This window comes from Octodon degus, unplaced genomic scaffold (genome assembly GCF_000260255.1).
Source record: "Octodon degus isolate 3935 unplaced genomic scaffold, OctDeg1.0 scaffold00005, whole genome shotgun sequence".
Taxonomy (NCBI): domain Eukaryota; kingdom Metazoa; phylum Chordata; class Mammalia; order Rodentia; family Octodontidae; genus Octodon; species Octodon degus.
Genome location: NW_004524581.1, coordinates 29,210,823 through 29,233,552, shown reverse-complemented (window position 1 = coordinate 29,233,552; position 22,730 = coordinate 29,210,823). Strand labels below are relative to the sequence as shown.

Here is a 22,730-nt window from a genome sequence, read left to right as displayed (position 1 = left end):
TTGGCAGAACCGGGGATTGAACTCAGGCCCTTGCGCTTGCCAGGGAAGCGCTTATTCCACTGAGCCATCTCCCCAGCACCCCCCCCTTTTTTTCCCTTGGGAGATTTGTCAGTAGCAGCTAGCATCACTAGAGGATACTTTTTCTTTGTTGTTCAATTATGGCAATATTGGTAGGTAGTGATGCATTTCTTATTTATGTTAAATAAATGTTAAAGATTTAAAAAAAACATTTATTGTTGGGATATTTGCTATTTCCACCTAACAGGTACAGAGAATACAGTTTTTTCAGTTATAAGTATTGTTATAACAGGTGTTGGGTCCTGTACATAGCTCAGTGGTAGAGACAGCACTTGCCTAGCATGTCTATAGGCCCCTGGGTTAAATTCTCAGTACATCCCCTCTCCAACTAAAGCAAACAAAGCAAATCAAAGCAAGAACAGGGCCGGTGAGATAACTTGGTGGTCTAAGTGGCTGCCTGGAAAGTACAAGGACCTGGGTTCAATCCTGGTACCGCTTGCTGTGCCAGCCGAGGAACCCTGGGCGTGCTGGGCTGGCCACTGAAACTGGGTGTGGTGGCACACACCTCTAATCCCAGCTTTGGGGAGGCTGAGACAGGAGGATCACTATGGGGCCAAGCTGTGATAAAATAAAAACAAAACAACACAGCAACAATAAAGAGTCTTGAGGAAAGACTTGGCCACATTTACATATAAACCAATATAACACAATACTTTGGGAAGAATATTCTATTAAAATATATATGTATAAATGCATATCCTTTATTATCCCTTTGTCATAGGATTTTTTTTTTTTTTATGATTTCAACAAGACAGTGAAATGGAAAATGATGTGAAACTTACCCCTGTAAATTCTATTACTTTTTTTTTTTTTTTTTGGTATTGGGAATTGAAGGGCCAGCCAGATAGCTCAGCAGATTAAAGCACCTGTTTAAGCAGAGCAGCAGAGCAGTGACTGGGGTTGATCCCTGTGTGCCTGCTGGCTCTGCCCCCAGGGCGCCCTGAACAGCCATTGAGACTGGGCATGGTGGCACGTGCCTGTAATCCCAGCTCTTGGGAGAATGAAAACAGGAGAATCACTATGAGTTCTATCTACATAGTGAGACCCTGTACTAAATACATAAAAAACAAAACAAAACAAAATAAAAAACCTGGGAATCGAAGTCAGGACCTTGTACTTAGCAGGCAGGCACTATGCCTTTGAGTTATGTCCCTGGGCCTAATTTCTCTTACTTGCTAACAATTATTCTGTCTGTGTATAAAGCAAGATGCTCGGGTGATTTGGTCTGCCTTTATGGAAGGTTGCAATCTAGACTGCAATGCATAAAAGAGGTATGCCTCTTATTTTTTTCACATTTATTCACTCCCTTCTTACCATTACTGAATTGGCAGACATGTAACAATGAAGGTTCATTCTTACCAAGAAGGGTGTTGATAGAATTCAGAGAAGGGAATACCAGCACAATTCATTGCCACCTGAGCAAATCCTTTGAAATGGAAAGGATTGTACAGGGACTCACACACCTTGAAGTACACAGTTCCCTTTTCTTTGACAATGGCAGCCTGCTCCAGTTTTTCTTTGGTGTCCATCTCCCAGGATTCTTTGGCCTGTGTGCAAATTTGTGGCAATGGTTAGATGAGCACATGAGGAAAATCACTGGTTGATGCCCTGAAGAACCAACCCAAATCTCAAAACACACCAGCCGTTACAGTCATATGCCACTGTGCCACTGCCAGGCTGGTGCTCTTTCTACTGCTTCTGAATTCACTTTCCATGATGGCCATGCTGCGGCTCGACCCATGCTGCCTGGTGGGTGGGGCAGACAAAGCACCCCACGAACATAAACCGCTAGCACTGCAAAGAGTCTCTCTGAGCACAGCCAATGAAGATGGGGCCTGTAGCTCCCTGCTGCACATCTGGCCACTAACCTGCTCTTCTGAGTTGAGCTAGTTGTTTCTCTCAAGCCTCAGTTTTTCAGTTCTAAAATGAGAACACTACAGTGGTCAAGTCATAGTTGTATATTCTTACAGAATTTTTCAAAATTCCAGGGCAGGCACCTGTCACTCTAAAAACCAGGATACCCTAAGTTGGTATGAATGGTATCACAGTGCTGATATATAGATGGGGAATTTCACATGAACAACCAAAAGTGCACAGCTTGGGAAGAAATATCACAACAGAGCCACAATTAAATGAGCTCATGGTCACCTTCTAGTTTGTATTACAGGTATCCTTACTCTCCATCAGCACAGATATAACCCAAAAGTAAATGCATTTTCCATATGAATAGCTAGATTTAGCTAGATAAAGTTAATGGAACAATTGAGGATTTTCTGGGAAACTGGTAATAGGTGTGGTGAGTAGTAAGGACTTAGTGCATATGAATTATGAAGTATAAGTGGGTAACTACAAAAATTTATGCAAAAGATAATTAGTAGGGGCTTAGGATGCAGCTCAGTGGTTAAGCACTTGCCAAGCATTCATGAGGCCCTTGGTTCCACTTCTGGCACTGGGTGTGTGTGTGGTATATGGGGTGGACAATTTGTGTCTGTGCCACAGCCAGGAAGGAGGGGGATATTAATGACTTGGTGATCATGTTGTCTCCTAACAACTTAGCCCAGTTATTTAAAAGCCTGGTTAACAAGAGCCCTTTGCTTTTTCATATTGGCTTCTGTCTTTATGGACCATAAATAGTCTTAATACTATAAGGCAGAATTAAACCACACTGCCCCAATGGCATCACAAGCCTTCTTGCATGTAAATCTACTCAGCAGTGCTGCATGAACACAATTATGGGGCAATAGCTGACACAGGGCTGCTGTGGCATGCCACAGACAGAATTCTCCTAAATAAGCACAGAAGGGAAGAGAGGGGTTCCTCTATAACAAGGGAAAGCAGAAAGCCATGTGCTAAAGGTTGTTTTTTTCCTCCTTAATAAAACCACAAGGTGCTGTGAAGACAGCACAGGAGGGTCAGTGAAGACTTAGCAGGTGTTCGAGACAGGTTGCCGAGCAACAAGTGATACAGGGAGAAGAGCCTGTGCTTGTGGGAGGGGTTTGATTAGGAGGACCCCAGCTTGGGGAGAAGTCCTCCCCACAGTGTCTCAGCCCAAAGTTTCAGGTCCACAGGACAACTATTTTCTTTTGGAGTCTGATAAATATAAACAGTTACACTTCTAGTCCAAAGCTTAATGCACAGAATATGGAGGTGGCAGTACTGTGGAGATAAAATAGGAACACAAAAGGCAGTTTCTGAGGAGCTCCAGGAAATGGATATTGGTCATACAGGGCCTGTAGCTGGCTGAGTGAGGCCGTGGCTCAGTCATGTGCTGTGTGTCCATCCAGTTCAACACTGCTGGGAGCCTCCAGAGGTGGTCCTGGGTTGGAAAAACCTCCCACTGAGGCAGACTGTTTCTGGAACTCAAGACAAATGACAAATCCTCTTACTTCTCCACTGTGACAGGTATGAAAATTCTAAAAAGGCCTAGGGATAGCAGGCTTTCTTGTGTCCTTGGTGGGACACAGAACAGGCTTCCTGGCCTAGCAATTGGGATAATAACTGGGAGCCCCAGCGTAGGCCTCTTTGTGACTCCTGAGAAGGGTACAATCCGTTCAGCCTTGGAAAGCTGCACCCCACTCCCCCAAGGAGCTGCTTGGCAGTACGTGATCCTTTTTGTCCTCAACCCAGAAAAAAAAGTACAAAAAGAACAAGTCTAGGAACAAATAAGGGAACAAGTCTTGGATTCTACCCAAAAAAGTTAAAAAAAAAAAAAAAAAAAGGCTGACACGTAGGAACAAAATAAGAACACTAAGCTCTCTGGTTGTGTATCAGCTGTGCTCTGTCAGTTGTCCCATGCTCCTGTAGCAGTGTGGGACACAAGAGACAAACCTGGTAATGAGAAACAACACAGCAACTGACTATACCACCCATAATAGAGTTAATAGGAAGTAGATGGAGAGGAACTCTACTATGATTTTAGAGAAGTTGGTATTTTCTCACCTTTTCGAAGCTCTTAAGTGTTACTTCATATATAAGCTCAGCATTAGGTTCAATGCCAAATTTAGGCTTCCCTGCCTCTCCAAAACCATATCTGAAATGGAGAGTAAAAAAATAAAACTTTAAAAGAATTGGTGTATTTCTAGGCACTTCCTTTGGTGTTCTGAGGTATCATACTAGCATAGAACTATCATTTGTAAGTTACATACATCAGAGACTCTGAAGACAAACCAGATGCTGATCAGAAGATACAGTGCCAAGTATTCCTCTGTGGCTTTTTAAGAATTCTGTCTAGATTTAGTTTCCTTTTCTTTTATATACACATATAATAGAACCCCCTACTACTTGAGACAACTTGCTCAATGCCTTTTTTCTCTGCCTGATTTAATATTTAGCTATTTTTAGCTATTAGGACTTTCTCCTGAAGCTTTACCAGCAAGGACAGAGGAGACACGGCCACTGTAATTGTTACAGTGATGTTCATTAAAGGTACATTTAATAAGCTTCTAACTTTAAGGTAATACCCACCACCTTCCAGTACTACCACTTCCAGTCAGAAAAATGGAAAGACATCTTAGAGAAGTGTATTCTCACAATATTTAAGATTTTAAAAGGTGCACAAATAAACACAAGTAAGTTTAAAAAATACATAATAAAAATAGCCCTACTGACTCATCAAGAGACATATGTAAGCTATACCCTTTTAGCTAAAACACTGAATAAAATAACTGGGGATATGCAAGTTTGTTTTTAAGGCCATTTAAGATCTCAGAGTAAGCATATTCAAGTAGCATGCATTTAGGGACTGGGTACATAGTTCAGTGACATAAGCTCCTGCCTGGAAAGCACAAGGTCCTGAGTTCAAGAAGTATGCATCTGCCAGAGGGGAAGCTCTAAGAGAGCCTGTGTATCTGGTTCTGTGGGTTCCTGGCATTTAGAACACTGCCCAGCACACTGGTACAGTGTTCCCTGGAATATTCCCTCCCATCCACTGTAAGTCAAACTACTTATGAATGTGTGAAATAGTACTACCATACAAAAAAACTCTGTAAGACCAAACTTTAGGTTATGGGTTGAAAGACATCAAAATTACCTCCAATTTTCTCTGGGATAGCAGGACTAAAGTAGGAAAAGACATACTTTGTTGCTTGTACTACCTTCTGCACCCCTTGCCTGATTGTCCAAGAAAACTGCTTACTCATTCACCTCCATGGTTACACAAGAAAATGTCAGCTGGAGCCAGGAGGCAGAGGCCTACAGGGAGAGCTGGTAAGAATGGGGTGTGGTGACTTTAATAGCAGGGCAAAGGGTCTCTTCAGCAAAGAAACAAAAGATGTAATTAGTAGTGGCCAATTTTAGGAAATGGTACCTACTTGGGAGCTTTTAAACTCTCCTATTTTATTTCTGCCACCTGGTAAATAACATTCCCTGCCTCCCCCGTTTACTGAGCGTGTGTTATGATTTGGAGTCCTATGTTAGGCAGGGAGAAGTGCAACAGATGATTTGGCATTTGCTGTAGACTGGTGGGTCTTAGTTGGGATACTTTTAACCATTCCTCCCTGGGGGCATCTGGCAATGTGTAGAGACATCTTGGGTTGTTTAAACTAGAGAAGTGAAACTGGTTTTGGGCGGGAGAAGACAGAACACTGCTGAGCAGTCTGCTACGCACAGCTCAGCTCCTATCTCCAAGAATTACCCGGCCTCAACATCAGTAGTCTGAGGATAAGAAAACTGCTGACAGGAGCTCACAAACAGGGTACCTGTAACTGAGCAGGAAGTATGAAGAACAGGTCAGAGGAGCCACCACAGCCTCCTGGCCGCTCTCAAAAGGATCAAAGCAGACTAAAGGAGACCATTACTATGTTAAACTGCAGTGATGCTGTCAAGATTAGGTGGGACGCAGCACCCTGTGAAGGCGCCTGATCACACTCAGTTGTTCTGGGAACTGTTTCCAACTTCTGGATCCCACAGAAAGTTGTCTGACATACTACTCGTCTGGGTAAAGAAGGACTCAGGGCACATAAGTCATCTGACAGAAAGATAAAATACCATAGATGACATTCCAGGACTTAACCAAAACAGCTTAACCTTAACTTAAGTTGGGCTGCATAACAGAAGAAATTTGGTATCAATGTCCTTGAATTAACAGTTTCCTCCAGTGCAGAGATACAAATAAGAAACTTTGGTGACCATCAGACCTTTATATGCTTCCAGTAAATACTTGCATTACCAGTTCTTTCCAACAGGTGAAGAAACTGAGGCTCAGAGAGAAGCCCTTCCTAGAAGTCACACAAAGAGGCAATGGCAGAGCCAGGATTTAAATTCTGAATCTGTGTGATCTGAGGAAACTATTTAGTTTTTTGGCTTATACTGCCTCATAATGAGACTCCACCACTCATGGCAACCTGTGTTTTTGTCTGAGGCTGGTGCAGGACAGAAGAATAAGGAAACAGGAAAGAGAAAAGTTAAAACTATCCACGCTTCACTTAAAATGAGAAAGGTTAATTAGTCACATCATTAAAAACAACAACATAAAGGGAAGATACTACCCCAATGAAGAGAGAAAAATGAGTTCTTTGGAAGTGTCTTATGCATTTTTTTAGTACGAAAACATTCTGCCAAGGAATCAAAGTCAAAAAGAAACTGTTCCTTGGAAGTTTTATGGAGAATGATACATAGATGACACTAAGCACAAATTTGCAACCGCCATATTTACAGCAACACCCAGATGCAATGGCAAGTGGAAATCTGAACAAGATAAGTAAATTCACTGTATGCACACAGAACATGCTTGGTGCGCACGGCTCTTCTATACATGAGTGCAGTATTACACTGTGTGTGTGTGTGCGCGCGCGTGCGTGCACATGCACAGACATTTGGCAGAGAATACACTTGGTACTTCATCTCAACATACCAACACACTGAGCAGAAAATAACACGCACCTTTCTAACTACACTAAACCATATTCCTAAAACATGAGCAAACTTTTATGTTTAGAGGCTTGTGAAAACTTGTTGAGTACTTTTATGCTTGAAAAGATCTGAAAAATCTACCATATGTTAAAAGAGGATTTTCTTTTTCTGTGGTCGAACGGTGAAATGAAAGAGAAACACAGCCATCCCAAAAGACGTGGAGCCTGGTCATAATGCAGGCAGTTTGCTAAGCACTTCACCTGTGTTACCTCAGCCTGCCCTCCACACCTTCATTAGGAAGATGCTGCTATCCCCGTTTACACAAGGGGAAACTGAGGATCAGGGGAGTTAAGTGACTTCTCAAGCTGCAGCAGAGCAGGCTTGAACCACGGGTGATACAGTTTAAACTTGCAAGGAACTACTTGCATTAATAAAGTCAATTTCTGTTTTCTTTTGCCATTGAATTTGAGACACCTCCACCCACACTGCCTTATCAGGTAGGTTAAAATGTAATACTGATTTGTATTATATGCTGACAATATGTACAGAACTTATATTCAAGGGGCTTAAATTTGAAAACACACATGAGACAAATCCCCCCCCCCAAATTTAGAAATCCTATAATTTTGAATGCTAGACTTAAATAATTACAGATTATTTGGCTATGGAGGAGAGAGCCTTCTCTATGTTCTACTTTACTAAAAAAAGTTCCTGTTAGAAATAGAAATAGCTTCACCTCAGAATTACAATGTAGAATAAATAAAACATATTGAAGTAGGAATATAGTAGGAAAAAAAGAAAATAGGATAGAGAAAAGGAAGTATTACACAAAGGTGCTTTCATAAAGGCTTTAAAGAGTTTAAAGCAGAACATTTTGGAAAGATTTTGAGTGCATAGTAGCATGACTAAAACATCATCTGAGAAATATTATTATGATCAAGAATTTGGGCAAAGGTGAACATGCCACTGGATTACTACAGAGGATACACAAAGGCAACAAACAGTACAAAAAGCACAGGATTTTTACTGGCAAGGGCAGGTCATCAAGGATGGTGGAAACATCCTACCATCAGAAACTCATGGAACCCCCAAAGGAAGCCCACCAGATAAGCAGACCACTCTTTCATGAGAACAGAATCAAAATATCCTGGGGTATCTCAGGGGTCTACTATTCAAGATAGAAGGGTTAGATTCATGGTATAATTTTAGACCTAAAAATAGTACCAAGCATATTTTTGCCTTTAAAAAAAAAACATGTTTTCATAATACACACTGTCAGATCTGATAGTTCTAGGCTTGGAATTGCTAACGGAGATCCTTATGATGGGAAAAATTTAGGCAAAAATGAGTCATCTCTGCTGCCTTTAGATCCAGGAAGAATACACTTTTTTTTTTTTTTTTTAAAGACTCCGTATAAGAACATGTGGCATAAATGCAAGTAGTAGTAAATCATCCAAATGGTTCTTTAACTCCTAAGGCCCACATGTTTTACTGTCTCCTGCCCAATTTAGAGAAAAGACAAGAGGGGGTAGGAGAACCATATGTGAGAAGGGCAACAGCTGCCTGACTCTGGGAATATGGCAGACAAAATGTGCCTGTCTGTCCTGTCTTTAACCCCCATCATACAAGTAAACATGCTCACAACCCCGTGTGATATGGTAAGGCCGACTAATATACTTGATAACTAACTGTAACCTGACTCAATGAAATGTTTCCACTGTTGCATTAAGTTCATGGAAGATACCAAGATACTGAATGAAAAAGCATGCATATTCCTGCTGTCTATACTGCTTCACAGAACATGGAACTGGTAGGCTGCTTACCGTGGACCAAGATATAAAATACACTGTTCTTCCCGCTGCATTTTCTCCATGGCTTTGTCAATTCCAATAGGAATGTCGTGGTCTTCTCCTTCACCAACAATGAATACCACATCTCTGCAATCAAACATCCTTCCACCATAGCGGCCTTCCAGGTGGACTGAAGGTGAGAAAGGTCAGTCAACAGAGCTGCTCTTTACCATAGGATGCTTTAGTGAAGGCACAAATGAGTGGCTAGCAATACCACAAATACCATTTCTCCTTTCTTATTTCATCAACCCACCCAGTCTGAAAGTTGAAGGGCTAACTGTAACCTGACTCAATCAAATCACTGTTGCATTAGTTCATGGAAGATACTAAGATACTGAATGAAAAAGCATGCATACTCCTGCTATCTATACAGCTTCACAGAACATGGAACATTTTTAAATAATTATAAAATACCACAAATTTAATATCACACATATAATGACTCAGCCATCTATAACTGCATCTTGTTGCTGATGCCTGGGCGAAAAAAAAAAATCCCAATTGAATTTCCCCAATGACAGATTAACTGACATTTTTCTTGAAGACTCTTTAATTACATTCATAAATGTACTTAAATAAAAATGGAACACCCAAAGATAAAAAAAATATCAATAACCAACTTAGTTGTCTTTCTTAGTGGAGGTAATAAATATAAAATGAGGGAAATAATAGTTTCTATCACTTCACAGCCAGGGAGATGGCTCAGTGGAATAAGAGCTTCTCTGGCAAGCCGAAAGGCCTGAGTTCTAATCCCTCATTCTGCCAAAAAAAAATAGAAAAAGAAAAGAAAAGAAATCCTCCACTATCACTTCACAAATCTACTAAATTAATAACTTCTCTTGAACTATTCAGTGAAAAAGTCAATTTCTAGCTGGGCAAGGTGGAGCACACTTGGAATCCCAGCACTCTGGGAGGCTGAGGAAAGAGGAAGTTTGAGTCCTGCCCAGAAAACTGAGCAAGACCTTCTTTCAAAATTTTAAAAATAAAAGTAAAAGAAGCCTGGTGACACAGACAGTACAAAAGCCCCAGATTCTGGAGAAATAGTAAATTTTGTGGGGCCTAAATCCCCACAGCACCCAAATCTACTCAGCTCATTCCTAGAATTATTTCACATAGAAAAGATGGCTTTCATCTTGTTTTAGGACAAAACAGGAAAAACATATATCTGAAGGGCCAGGGAGATGGCTCAGCAGAATAAGCACTTGCCTGGCAAGTGCAAGGACCTGAGTTCAATCCCCAGTTCCACCAAACAAACAAACAAACAAACATATATCTGAAACTTTTAAATTATTTCTATTATTTCTCATATTTAGGATATTTATGCCTTTCCATTTAGATTTCCTACAACATTCCTACTTTTTTTTTTTTTTTTTTTTTTGGCAGAACCAGGGATTGAACTCAGGCCCTTGCGCTTGCCAGGGAGCACATATTCCCCTGAGCCATCTCCCTGGCCCAATTCCTATTTTTTTAAGACAGGGTCTCAGTATGTAGTTTACATAGGCCTTGAACTCCCGGTGATCCTGCCTCAGCCTCATGAGTGCTGGGATTGCAGGTGTGTACTACCACGCCTGGCCCCGAAAACACTTCTGTTCTAAGACTGACTGATCACCTGTAGATCAACAATTTGTTTTAGGGAGACTAAAAAAAATAAATAAAATTACTCATTCTTTCATACTCATCCCATGTCCAATAAGACAACTAATATTTTCCAAACACAAAATTCTATTTCAATTTATTCCACTTTTGAACTGCTGATCCCTTGAAACTCTAGAAATTTATGATTCTATGACCCAGTAATCTTTAGGCCTGAAACCAGCCTCACCACTAATTCCCATAGTTAATCATTTGATCAGATTACTTTTATCCTAGACCTGAAAAATGGGAGAAATTCAGAAGAGTAAACAGCAGTAGTGTAGATAGAAGGGGCCCAAATGTCACCTGGACATTACTGCTTTAAAGCTCTCCACCTTTTCTAACTTACTGGGGTCAGTAGCATCTTAACTTGTTCCCACTGCAGCCACACTAGCGAGGGCTTGAATCTTGAGTCAGCTCTTTCACCAAAGGCTAGGGCTAGAGCTAAACTGCTTTCGGCATTTTGTTTTATATCCCATACTCACAAATGCAGATGATTCTATTTTAGACTCACTTTTAGAATAACAGCTCAATAAAATAATCAGCCTGCAGGCAAGTTAAATTTCTTCTGAATTGGAAAACATTTTAAAAATAATAATTCAACTTTATTTTTATTTTTATTTATTTTTTTGGCGGAACCAGGGATTGAACTCAGGCCCTTGTGCTTGCCAGGGAAGTGCTTATTCCACTGAGTCATCAACTTTATTTTTTAAATATATGCATATTAGAGATTCTGCAGTGTAGGGTTTAAGGTATTTTTATTGGCCAAAAGCTGACGTTTTATCAGCACAGCTGTGTGTGCCCCTAATTCTGGCTACTTGGGAGAATGAAAGGCAGGAGGATCACAAGTCGGAGGCCAGCCTGGGCAACTCAGTAAGACCACAGCCTCTAATCAAAAATTAAAAGGGTTAGCTCAGTTGTAGAGCACTTACTTAGCACGCATAGGCCTTAGGTTAATCGTTTAGTACCACCAAAAAAGCTCATAAAAAACCCCCAAAAAACCAAACTGGCATTTCTAAAGGGTTGAGAGTTCTTAGAAGTCTGCATATCTAAATATTTTTAAGTTTGCCCAAGCAATTTAATTTAGACTAATGGATGACACTTTTCATAAAAAAAGGTTTGCTAAGTAAAGTGAATTTCAGTACAGGCATTACACACTGTCTCAAGTATTGAGATCTATTGTCCTAGTAGTTAGTGGATTAGTCAACAGATTTTTTTTTCTTTTGCTTGAGGCTTATTGTTCGAAACATCATCTTCTTCCCTAAAGGAGAGTACATTTAGTAGAGGAGGAAATTATCAGTACATTTGTTGTGGCTTTTGGTTGATGAAGTCTGAATGTGTTTTCAAAACAGGAAATCCAGAGGCTGCGAAAGATTCCTGCCTATGTGTCAGTTTCCTAGACTGGCTTTCAGCTTGAATGTATGTGCTTAAAGTTACATAATTTCAGCTCTCTTCACATGTGGTAGCCCATCACTGGAGGTCAGGGGGAGACTGGCTACTTATAAACATGTTAGGAAAGATAAAAGAAGAAAATCAAGAAAAGAAAAAACCAAACTACAACAAAGGCATAACTAAGAAAGGAAAATACTATAGCTTTCTGAAAAAGATAGTAAATCAGACAACAGGTGTCTTTGATCATCTGTAATTAGCTCTTATCAATACCTTATATTCCCCTGATAAATCTAATTCTTCAAAATGATACCCAGTCACACACCCATATATCCTGTTTATGTGTATATAAAACCATCACTTTGTAACAGTGAGTTAGCTGAAATGTTAGATCAAGAGGCAGTATCAGAGCCCTACGTGTACACAGACCACTCATTCTTTACGAGTAGCAAAGGCTTGCCGAGTTACTAGCTTCTAAACTTGGAACGCTGGTGTGACAAGTTCTACAAGACCACTGGCAAGAACTCCTATACCAGTAGAAGCCACAGAAAGACTGCCCACTGCTACAGTGATTTGGGTGACAGGTGCCTCCTATAGATCCACTTTTTGTCTTTCATACTGTCTTCATAATTGCACCAACAAAACCTGTGGCACCTCTGGCTGTGGAAGACATGTGGTTGCTTTTGACCTCATATCTCTTAGTGCAAATACTCACTTAATAAATATTTAATAATAACCATTATGACTCACTTGAGAGATCAGCCTCTAGGGCTCAGGAGGTCTGTTGCTAATCTCAACCAGCATGATTTGCGGGAAGTAAATGATCTATGACGTGTCTAAAGAGAATGAAAGTGCATACAGGATGCTTCTACTTAGGGCTTTTTTTGGTAGAGAAAGAAGTAAACAAGTTAAAAAGAGACAATGTTTTCTCTTGACTTAAAGTCTATGTAACTTAAATGGGGTGGAGGTCCTCCAAACCCCCAGAAGTCAAACCAAACCAAATTACCCAAGATGAGCTGCGCAATCCGAGTGTAACCACATCAAGTGAGCCCGATCTCCTGCAAAACATCATTTAAACTGGAGCTCTGACTTATTGTTCTCTTACTAGAGCAATTTTGTTTTGAAGAGCACAGAACACCCTGTTCTGAATGTGGCTGGCACATGAACTCGATGTGCTGACAGCAATTTGTACTCCGATTAAAATAGGGGGGAAAAAAAGGAAAGAGTGCATAGCAGTAACAAAAACTGGAATGCAAGAACCCCAAAACTGTACAGTTTGTATTTTAGGAAGCAAAACTGAGAAAGAGGCTTCAAAACTTTTTTTAAAAAGTGCTGTAAATGCTCCAGCCTAAAGAAGCTAGCTCTGGTAAGTGTCTGTTTTCCCCTTTTCTAATTATAGTAGCTGGTGTCCGATAGCTTTGCACTCATTCCCAAAACAATTACCGGGTCATGGGGATCTGAATGGGAATGTTGTAAGGCACTACTACTAGACAAGACTGGTCACTGGACCAGGAAAACCAGGTTGGGACAGGTTACTCCCTCTTGGCCGGCCAGGGTTTTCCTTGTTCCTACCTCATGCCAAATGAGTCTCTGTCTAATACAGCAAGGCATTGAGAGAAGGGGACCTTGCTGAACCCCTGAAAGGACAGCAGAGGGATTTCTAAAAGCAGGAGAGGCACATCAATCACTGATTACAAGGCAGCAGGTTTTAATCAGGCATGATGGTCATGTTTTCCCCAAACTGCCTCTATCCTCCTTGGGCGCTATCTGAGGTGAACAAACACTACTGAGGTTACTTGTGGCACTGGAGGCGGATGCTAGTGGGGCAGTGGGAACCTGGCTACTAGAATACTATCACATTTATTCAAGTGATTCCTTAGTCTAACCAAGAAAGCATACACTACTCCCCACCGAATAACTCTACCACAGACACACCCACTCCTCCCTTCACACCAGCAGAGCACTTGAGCCAGTCTCGTTCTGCTGCTTAATAATTAAGGCTTGGGAAGCAGTTGAAAGTATAAGTTCTGATTCTTCATCTATAGAACAGTGATAATAATACTAGCTAGCTCACAACTATTGACTGGGTTGACTTAGTGGTATCTAATATGGAAACACTGTGAAGTGTGGATACACAGATGTTAGTTAAAATTATTTCCCTGTAATTAGAGGTAATTTATACCAGATTAAACACATTTTAGAACTGTGTTTAGGAAAACATTTAATGGCTCCATAAAGAAGGCTGTCAAAGCATGAGTAAAATTCCTAGTAGACAAAGACAGTGTCTTATACTTCTTTTGTATGTCACAGTACTGAGCACATACTTAGTACTGGGCCACAAAGGATTTATTTAATGACTAATCTAAAACAGGGCATTAGGAGAAGGGCGGTAATTTTCACTAATTTAATAGTTATTTTCTTTTAAAAATCTATTAGTATTCCTATTTTAATAAAGTCCAAGAGATGGTTCAGATTTATTACTGATAGGGAGCTTTTGTTTCGTAATACTATTTTAAAATAAGTGATGCATTGGTTGGGGTTTTCTCGGGATGAATAGACTTTTTTCAGTCTTTTTACAGACAGGGCCTCACTACACAGTTGAGAACAGCCTTGAACTAACTTTATAGCCCAGTCTGGCTAACTCACAGCCATCCTGCTCCCTCAGCCTCCTGAGTACTGGGATTACCGGTGTGCACCACAACTGGCTGAAGAGTGAGAGGAAGCTTTTGAGAAAAAGGGAGGTATATATAGATAAAAAATATAGGGGCCAGGGAGATGGCTCAGTAGAATAAGTGCTTGCCTGGCAAGCATAAGGCCCTGAGTTCAATCCCCGGTTCTGCAACAAAACAAAACAAAACAAAACAAAACAACCCAAAAAATATTTGAATATGAACATCGTCCATTTTAGCCCAAGACACTGTATGCTGTTTCATGAAAACATGTAAGAAAACGGCTTCAAATATTCACTCTCTTCTTTGACTTATCTGCAAGGACATTCATAAATCCTCCAAAACCATGTGAACAAATAAACAATATCAAAAATCAACCTTTAGGGTCGGGGAAATGGCTCAGTTGAATAAGCGCTTCCCTGGCAAGTGCAAGGGCCTGAGTTCAATCTTTGGTTCCGGAAAAAAAAAAAAAAAAAAAATCAACCTTTACAGCTCTACCAGGCGTCGGTAACAGCATATATGGAATATTTTTCTATTTATAATTTTTGATGCATTTTTGTTTTTGCTATTTCATTTATAAAGTACATATAGTTAGATTTTGTTATCGTCATCATTTTGTACTTTCTGAGACATCTGCCTTTAACAGGAAACTTCATCTCATCCTTATTTTTGTAATTACTTTTTTTTTTTGGTGGAACCAGGGGTTGAACTCAGGCCCTTGCACTTGCCAGGAAAGCACTTATTCTACTGAGCCGTTTCTCTGGCCCAATAATCACTGATATGAAAGAGTTTACTCTTATCTTACAGTTATTTTGCTGGATTAATAAAGATTTCCCTATTCCTCTATTTCACCAGCCCACATTGGGGGGTTGGAAGTTCTATGTGCTACTGCTACTACTACTTTTCATTCTTTTTTAAAGTGTACTTGGTACAGGGTCTTAAACTCATAGTGATCCTCCTGTTTTCAGTCTCCCCAGCACTGGGATTACAGGTGTGCGCCACCATGCCCAGACTTGGAGGCCCACTTTGCATGCCTGGGGGTGGGGCCAGTGCGACATGTGGGCCGGGGATTGAACCCAGGTCCCTGTGCTTGCCTAAGTAGGTGCTTAGTTTGCTGAGCTATCTTGCCAGCCCGAGTATATTCATTTTAGAAGCCCATTTTGGATTGGGTTTTTAAATTTGGAGTTTCTCAATTATTTTTCTAGGTGGTAATGAATTTTATAGGTTTTTATTTTTTAAAAGAGAATAAAAATAGGGTCAGGGAGATAGCTCAGTACAATAAGCAGCTTGCCTGGCAAGTGCAAGGCCCTGAGTTCAATCCCCAGTACTGGAGAGAGAGAGAGAGAGAGAGAGAGAGAGAGAGAGAGAGAGAGAGAGAGAGGAAGAGAGAGAGAAAATAGTAAAACAAACAAACAATACAGAATTCCACTAATCAAAATGATAGGAATTCAACAGTGGTTGTTATATTGCATATTTGTCTTCTAATTAGTTGTTTAGGGGCCTGCCAGTTAGCTCAGTTGTTTAAGTGCCTGCTCATGCAAATGCAGTCAGGTGCGGGATACTGTGGTTCGATCCCCACCTCCACCTGCATTACCAGACCTACTCTTAAGGCAGCCTGAGCCAGCCAAATTTTAAAAAAAAAAATCATTTTCAAATTGGTTGTCCTGATTATCAGATAGAAGCATGTAAAATTGGTCAAAAAATTAAAGACAGAAAAAAAAAAGCTTTAACTGCTCCTTTCAATAGACCAGCAGAAATCAGCAGCACAATTATCTAAGTTATTCTATGTATATGCATATACATTTCTCATTCCTTTTCTTCTTTTCTCCTTTTCCTCATCCCAGTTGTTCCCTCCTTTTGAACAGTTTCTTACCCTTCACAGTATCTACTGTTCCATTCAGATTTCATTTACTCTTTCAGGTTCTTATACTAGTGAGATAATATGTTTACAAAATATGGAATGCTTCACTAATTTGCATGTCATCCTTGCGCAGGGGCCATGCTATTCTTCTCTGTATTGTTCAAGTTTTAGTGTATGTGCTGCCAAAGTGAGCATTTGACTTCTTTATGTATTCTAGGTAGCAATCCTTTGAGAATGGGCTAGCAAACATTCTTGCCCACTCTGCAGATTGTCTCTTCATTCTATTGGTGACTTCTGTTACTGTGCAAAAGCTTTTCAATAAGATGAGATTCCAGTTATTGGTTCTGTGTAATATTTCCTGTCTGAGCGGGGTTTTGTTCATAAAATCTTTGCCTACACCTATGTCTTCAAGAGTTTTACCTAGTCTCTTTTCCAGAAGATTTATTGTTTCTGTTTTAATTTTTAGGTCTTTGATCCATTTTGATTTTAGTTTAGTGCATGGTAAGAGACATAGATTTAGTGTTTTATAGATCATGTGGAAAGCCAGTTTTTCTAGTACCATTAATAGCAAGGCTTTCTTTCTTGCAATGAAGATGTTTGGCCCCTTTGTCAAAGATAAGGTAGCTAAGTGTATCTGGAGTTGTTTCTGCATCTTCTAATCTCTTCAATCCCTGGGTCTATTTTTTGGGTTTTTTGTTTTGTTTGTTTTTTTCCCAACATCATGTTTTTTCTTTTTTAAAATCACAGTAGCTTTGTAGTATAATTTCAAGTTAGGGATTGTGATGCCCCTGCTTGCCTTTGTTGCCCAGATTTGCTGTTGCATACTCTAAGTCTCCTCTGGCTCCAAGTGAATTTTAGGACTACTTTCTCTATTTAAAGTTATTTTTAACATTATAGTCCTACTACAAATATCTTTCATGATAAATATATACAATTCAGGAATTACTTTTTCTTTTTTTGAGACAGGGTCCTGTTATGCAGTTTGGGCTGGCCTTGTGCTCACTTTTGTAGCCCACAGGCTAGTCTCAAAGTTGCAGAGATCCTCCTGTCTCAACCTCCCAAGTTCTGGGATTATAGGCTGTGTCAGGGATCGAACTTGGGTCCTTCTGCTTGCCATGTAGGTGTTTATGCCTCTGAGTGAGCTACTTCCCCAGCCCCAGGAATTATAATTTTTTTGTTCACTATTGTTTCTTAGGCTTTGAACTGTTATTTCTTGGGGTTGTTTTTTTGGGGGGGGCTTATTTTTTATATTTTTAGTATACACTAATTTTTTTTTCCAAGATGGGTATAAATCTGCATATTCCAAAAGGCTACTTTTGTTCTCATACTTAAACAATAGGCTATGTATAGAATTCTAGGTTCAGGTTATCGATTGCCAGAGACACTGCTCAAAGCACTGTCTCTAGTATGTGTTACTAATACAATTTTCATACCTTTGTACGTAATTTGTTACTCCCTGGAAGAGTTTAGAATTTTCTCTTAAGCAATGGAATTCAGAAATTTCACCAGGTAAAATATCGAGGTGAAAAGTCATTCCTTTTATCTGTCTGCCTTTTATTTATTTATTTATTTATTTATTTACTGTATTTTAGGGAAGGATCTACAGGGTGTTCAGGGTCTCACTACTAGATCAGACTCTAGTGATCAGCCTGTTTACAGCCTCCCAAGAGCTGAGATTATAGGCGAAAGCCACCACACCCAGTCTCAACTGCTGTCTCAGTGTGCCCTAGGGGTGGGGCCAGCATGGCAGGCCCAGGGATTGAACCACCCCCCCCTACACCTGCTTGCAGGCACTTTAATCCACTGAGCTATTTGGCCAGCCCTGTCTGCCTTTTTATTTATTTATTTATTTATTTATTTATTTATTTGTTTGTTTTCTGTATCTTAGGGACAGGTCTACAGGATGTTAAGGGTCTCACTATTAGATAGGACTCCTAATGATTCTTCTGTCTACAGCCTCCCAAGTGCTGGGATTACAGGCGCATACCACCATGCCCAGTCTCAATCACTGTCTCAGTGTGTCCTGGGGGCGGGGCTGGCCTGGGGATTGAACACCCAGCCTTTGCACCTGCTTGCAGGCACTTTAATCTGCTGAGCTATTTGGCCAGCCCTGTCTGCCTTTTTAGTCTCAAGATTTATTGCTTTTTCAGGAAATTTTGTTATGGGTCTGATTAGATCAGATGCTTATTGTCTCTTCTGGATTTGTCATCCACACGCTCTCATTTTCTTTTTCCTTTTGTCTCTTGTTTCCTCTGTATTCTGAGATATCCTTGGCTATTGTTCAGATCATCGGTTTAGATTTTAGGAAAAACCCATTTTGCTCTTCCTCTCTTAGTCCAAGTTTCAATTATGATGGACATATTCTTAATTCCAGACGCTTTCTTGCCTTCTCTTTTTAGAGAAGTTGATTTTTTGACTTATAAATCTAATATTCTTTTAACTATCTCTAAAGATAGTAATCAGTATTTTAAAGTTCTTTTTGCTAGTCTGTCTTAGTGCTTTTTATTTTCTTCATATTTAGTAATGATTTTGCTGTCTGGAAATAACGGAAATGTTCAGAATGATCAAATGATTATAATTACCCAGCATCATTTTTTCCTTTTTGCTGGCAGTACTGGGGATTAAACCCAGGGCCTCCTGAAAGCTGGGCAAGTGCTCTAACATTGAGCTGCATTACCAATCCTTATTTTGTGACAGAGCTTCACTAAGTTGCCCAGGCTGGCCTTAAACTTATAATCCTCTTGTCTGCACTTCCCAGAGTAGATGGGACTACAGGCATGAGCTGCAGTGCTTAGATGGTGGCACAATTTTTTATAGGCACTGAATGTGTTCCCATGGTAGGCCTTTTCCAAAGCTGAGCTGACCTGAGCAGGGGGAGGGGCAGTTAGGAGTAAAGTGTGCACAAGTATTTACTGAGTAGTTATTATGTACCCAGCACCACATATAAAGGAAGGTGGGGATACCCTTCCGCGGTGCTGACCTCAGGAGCAGAACCCTGGTGTTATCTGCTTATGTGCAGAGCTGCATTTCCTTATTCTCTTTGCATGTGTTTATGTAGTTTTATGTAGTTGCACTCTGGCCCAAGTCCTAACACCTGTAGTCTTTTTTTTTTTTTTCGGAACTGGGGATTGAACTCAGGCCCTTGTGCTTGCCAGGGAAGCGCTTATTCTACTGAGCCATCTCCCCAGCCTCCTGTAGTCTTCTGAGGCTGCTTCCTATTTCATTTTGGAACCTGGCCTTGTTGGCATTAGCTTCAGAGCAAAGGTCACAGCCAGGTAGACCCTAGGTTAGTACTTTTCAGTCCGTGTCCAGAAACTAGAATCACTTGCTAAGTTAAAAAAAATACTTGTGCCAAGCAGTTCCATCCTTTGGGATTTGTTTTTAACTGGTCTGAGGCCTGGGCATCAGGATTTTTAACAGCTCCTCAGATAAATTCTGCCAAAGCTGAGAGCAACTGCACCAAGGTTTACTGGCCTAGCTGTCCTATATTGTTTTATAACAGCTCTGCAATTGCCCCATGGCCTGTTCTGGCTCCCTTGCATCAGCTGATTGTGAGCTTGGAATTCTGCCTGAGCTTGTTGAGAACGGTATGTACCTCTGTAGAGGTCTTCTCTACACCTGTTTTGGGCTGGGTTTGCTGAATCTAGTTCCCATCATTCCATTTTATCTACATTACATATTCCTGGAATTTGTCATAATTTCTGACCCACTCCTCCTAATCTCTCCTTTTCTAGCATGCTTATTGATTTTCTCCTCCTTTATCAAAATCTCCCTCCTATCCCCACCCACATTTCAGTGGTTTAGGAGGTGAGAGGGAAAGGAGGTTCTCCAACAACTTGAACTTGCAAGTCACTCCGTTGAAAAGTTCACATTTGAATATTCTACCAACTGTGTGCATTGTCTATATTCAAATGTGGCTAAAAGCACTGAGGCAAGAGAACCAGTGTTCTCACAAGCCTGTTTCAGCTACTGAAGTTGAAAAACCAGGGGATGAAAAACTAGGAGTTGGGGAAGAGGACTAGCAACTTTTCAGAGGCTTATGTCAGTCATACTGGATTTTCTAAGAAAGCAAAACTTAAAAGTGGTAATGCAGCCACTACTGGCAAGTAAGCTAAAGCCTGGAACTACAGTATCAGTCATGAAAGTCATGATGGTTAGAGTACCTTAGAACACAGTGATTTTTTTTTTAATGGAAAAAGGACAACACTAAATCAAATTATATCTGAGTTTACACAAGAATATGCATAATGGAATAATACCTAAAACTGATTTGCAAGCACTGGGTCATGATATAGAAAGCAATAATCAAGATTTCTTTGAGAAAGTTGAAATTATTTTCTTTTTTTTTTTTTAATTTGTGTGTGTGTGTGTGTGTGTGTGTGTGTGTGTGTGTGTGTGTGTGTGTGGCCAGCTCGGGGCTGGCTGGCATGTGGTGCTGGGGGATTGAACTGCAGTCCTTGTGCTTTGCTTAGCTTGTTCTAAGTAGGTACTTTAGACCACTGAGCCATCTCACCACCCCAATACACTTTTTTTTTTTTGGAGAACTAGGGATCGAACTCAGGCCCTTGCACTTGCCAGGCAAGCACTTATTCTACTGAGCCATTTCCCCAGCCCCTGAAATTATTTTAAGGTATCATAATTTCTGTCTTCCACACTGAAACAAAATATGAAAGGGAAACAAAAGATTACAATCTAGAAAAATATTTTGAATTAGGGTACATTACTCTTTAGAAACCCAAAACCTGGAGAAATTTAGATTTAGAACTTAAAAATAGACCTTATATCAACTAAGATATAAAATTAATTTGAAGACAGTTATTAGAGGCAAATTAACCATAGGTCCTGGGGCTAACCTTGCAGAGTCAAAGGATTTTCTGATGGGTTATATGTAGGATATGATAGAGGCATCAAAGATATCCTTCCTTAAGCCCATCTAAAGAAAGCAAAATTTATTATAGAAAGACAATATAGAGGATGCTGGGGAGATAGCTCAGCATTCTAAGCGCCTGCCCGTCAAGCCCAAGATCTGCATTTGATCACCAGTACTGCATGCTGTGCAGGCCCCCAAAACTGGATGTGGGGGTACACACCTGTAATCCCAGTGCTGGGAAGGCTGAGACAGGAGGATCACTACCAGCCCAAGCTGTGTAGTGAGACCCTGTACCAAATAAATAAATAAATAAATAAATAAATGATTTTTTTTTTTTTTATTAAAGAGAGGCCTTGGGATGTAGCTCAGTGCAAAGGCCTTCAGTTCGATTCCCAGTTTTGTTTTTTTTTTTTAAAGATCACATTATACAGAGTACGAAAAAAGAAATCAAGTGTTCATTATATATTTTCTTCATTTTTTGGTACAAGGTCTCGCTACACAGTTTGTACTCACAGTAGTCCTCCTGTCTCAGCATCCCTAGCGCTGGGATTACAGGCATGTGCCACCATGCTTGTTTCTGGGGCTGGCATGGCAGGCAGTACCAGGGAAACAAACTCAGGACCTCGCACTTGCCTGGCAGGCACTTATGCCACTGAGCTATCTCCTCAGCCCTTTTATATATTATCTTAATTGTCACAACAGCCTGTAGGGGTAAAACATTATTATTTTTTGATACCAAGAATTGAACTCGGGACCTTAAGCTTACCAGGCAGGCACTGTGTCGCTAAGCTGTATCTCCAGCCCAGGGGTAAAACATTATTACTCTTATTTTCCAGATGAGAAAACTAGATGTTCAAGGTATTGTCTAAAATCATATAATTACTGGCATGGTGGTGCATGCCTGTAATCCCTGTACTCAGGAGGTTGAGGCAGGAGGAATATTGTGAGTTCAAGAGCAACCTGGGTTACAAAGTAAGCTAGAATAAGCGCTTCCCTGGCAAGCGCAAAGGCCTGAGTTCAATCCCCAGTTTCGCTAAATAAATAAATAAATAAATAAATAAAATAAAAGAGGTTAGAGGTATATAGCTCAGTGGCAGAACATTTGCCTAGCATGTTGATGGTAATGGGTTGGATTCTTAGTACAATAAACTCATATGATCACTAGGTATTAATTCCAAGACTTACATAATTCAAGATGCCATGACGTCTAAAGCCTGTGCATCCCCTTTACAGAATTACTTCACTGCCCTTTACACAAAAATAGCTGGTCATAGGGCTGGCCAAACAGCTCAGTGGATTAAAGTGCCTGCAAGCAGGTACAGGGGCCTGGGGTTTGATCCGCCCCTGGGGCACACTGAGACAGTAATTGAAACTGTCTCATTGCTATTTGTCAATAAAATTATGGAAAAAATAAATAAATAAAAATAAAAATTTGGGCTGGAGAGATGGCTCAGTGGTCTAAAGCACCTACTTGGAACTAGCTTGGCAAAGAAAGCATCAGGGACCGCGGTTCAATCCCCCAGCACCACATG

At 40.4% G+C, this 22,730-nt stretch overlaps 1 protein-coding gene and 1 non-coding gene across 5 annotated transcripts in view; both read right to left on the bottom strand.

The window, feature by feature from the left end:
- The window catches only part of Fkbp5 (FK506 binding protein 5), a 137,059-nt gene that overhangs the window by 28,701 nt on the left and 85,628 nt on the right, over window positions 1–22,730 (bottom strand). For all 4 annotated transcript variants that reach the window (XM_023720557.1, XM_023720550.1, XM_004624198.2 and 1 more), the window contains 3 exons: window positions 8,751–8,907; window positions 4,018–4,108; window positions 1,542–1,625 (listed from right to left, as the gene is read on the bottom strand). In XM_023720557.1, coding sequence (XP_023576325.1) covers window positions 1,542–1,625; window positions 4,018–4,108; window positions 8,751–8,907 — 332 coding nt within the window. The remainder of the gene's footprint in view (window positions 1–1,541; window positions 1,626–4,017; window positions 4,109–8,750; window positions 8,908–22,730) is intronic.
- LOC111818717 lies at window positions 16,417–16,523 on the bottom strand. The gene has a single exon (XR_002822633.1). It is a non-coding gene; the product is annotated as a U6 spliceosomal RNA (small nuclear RNA).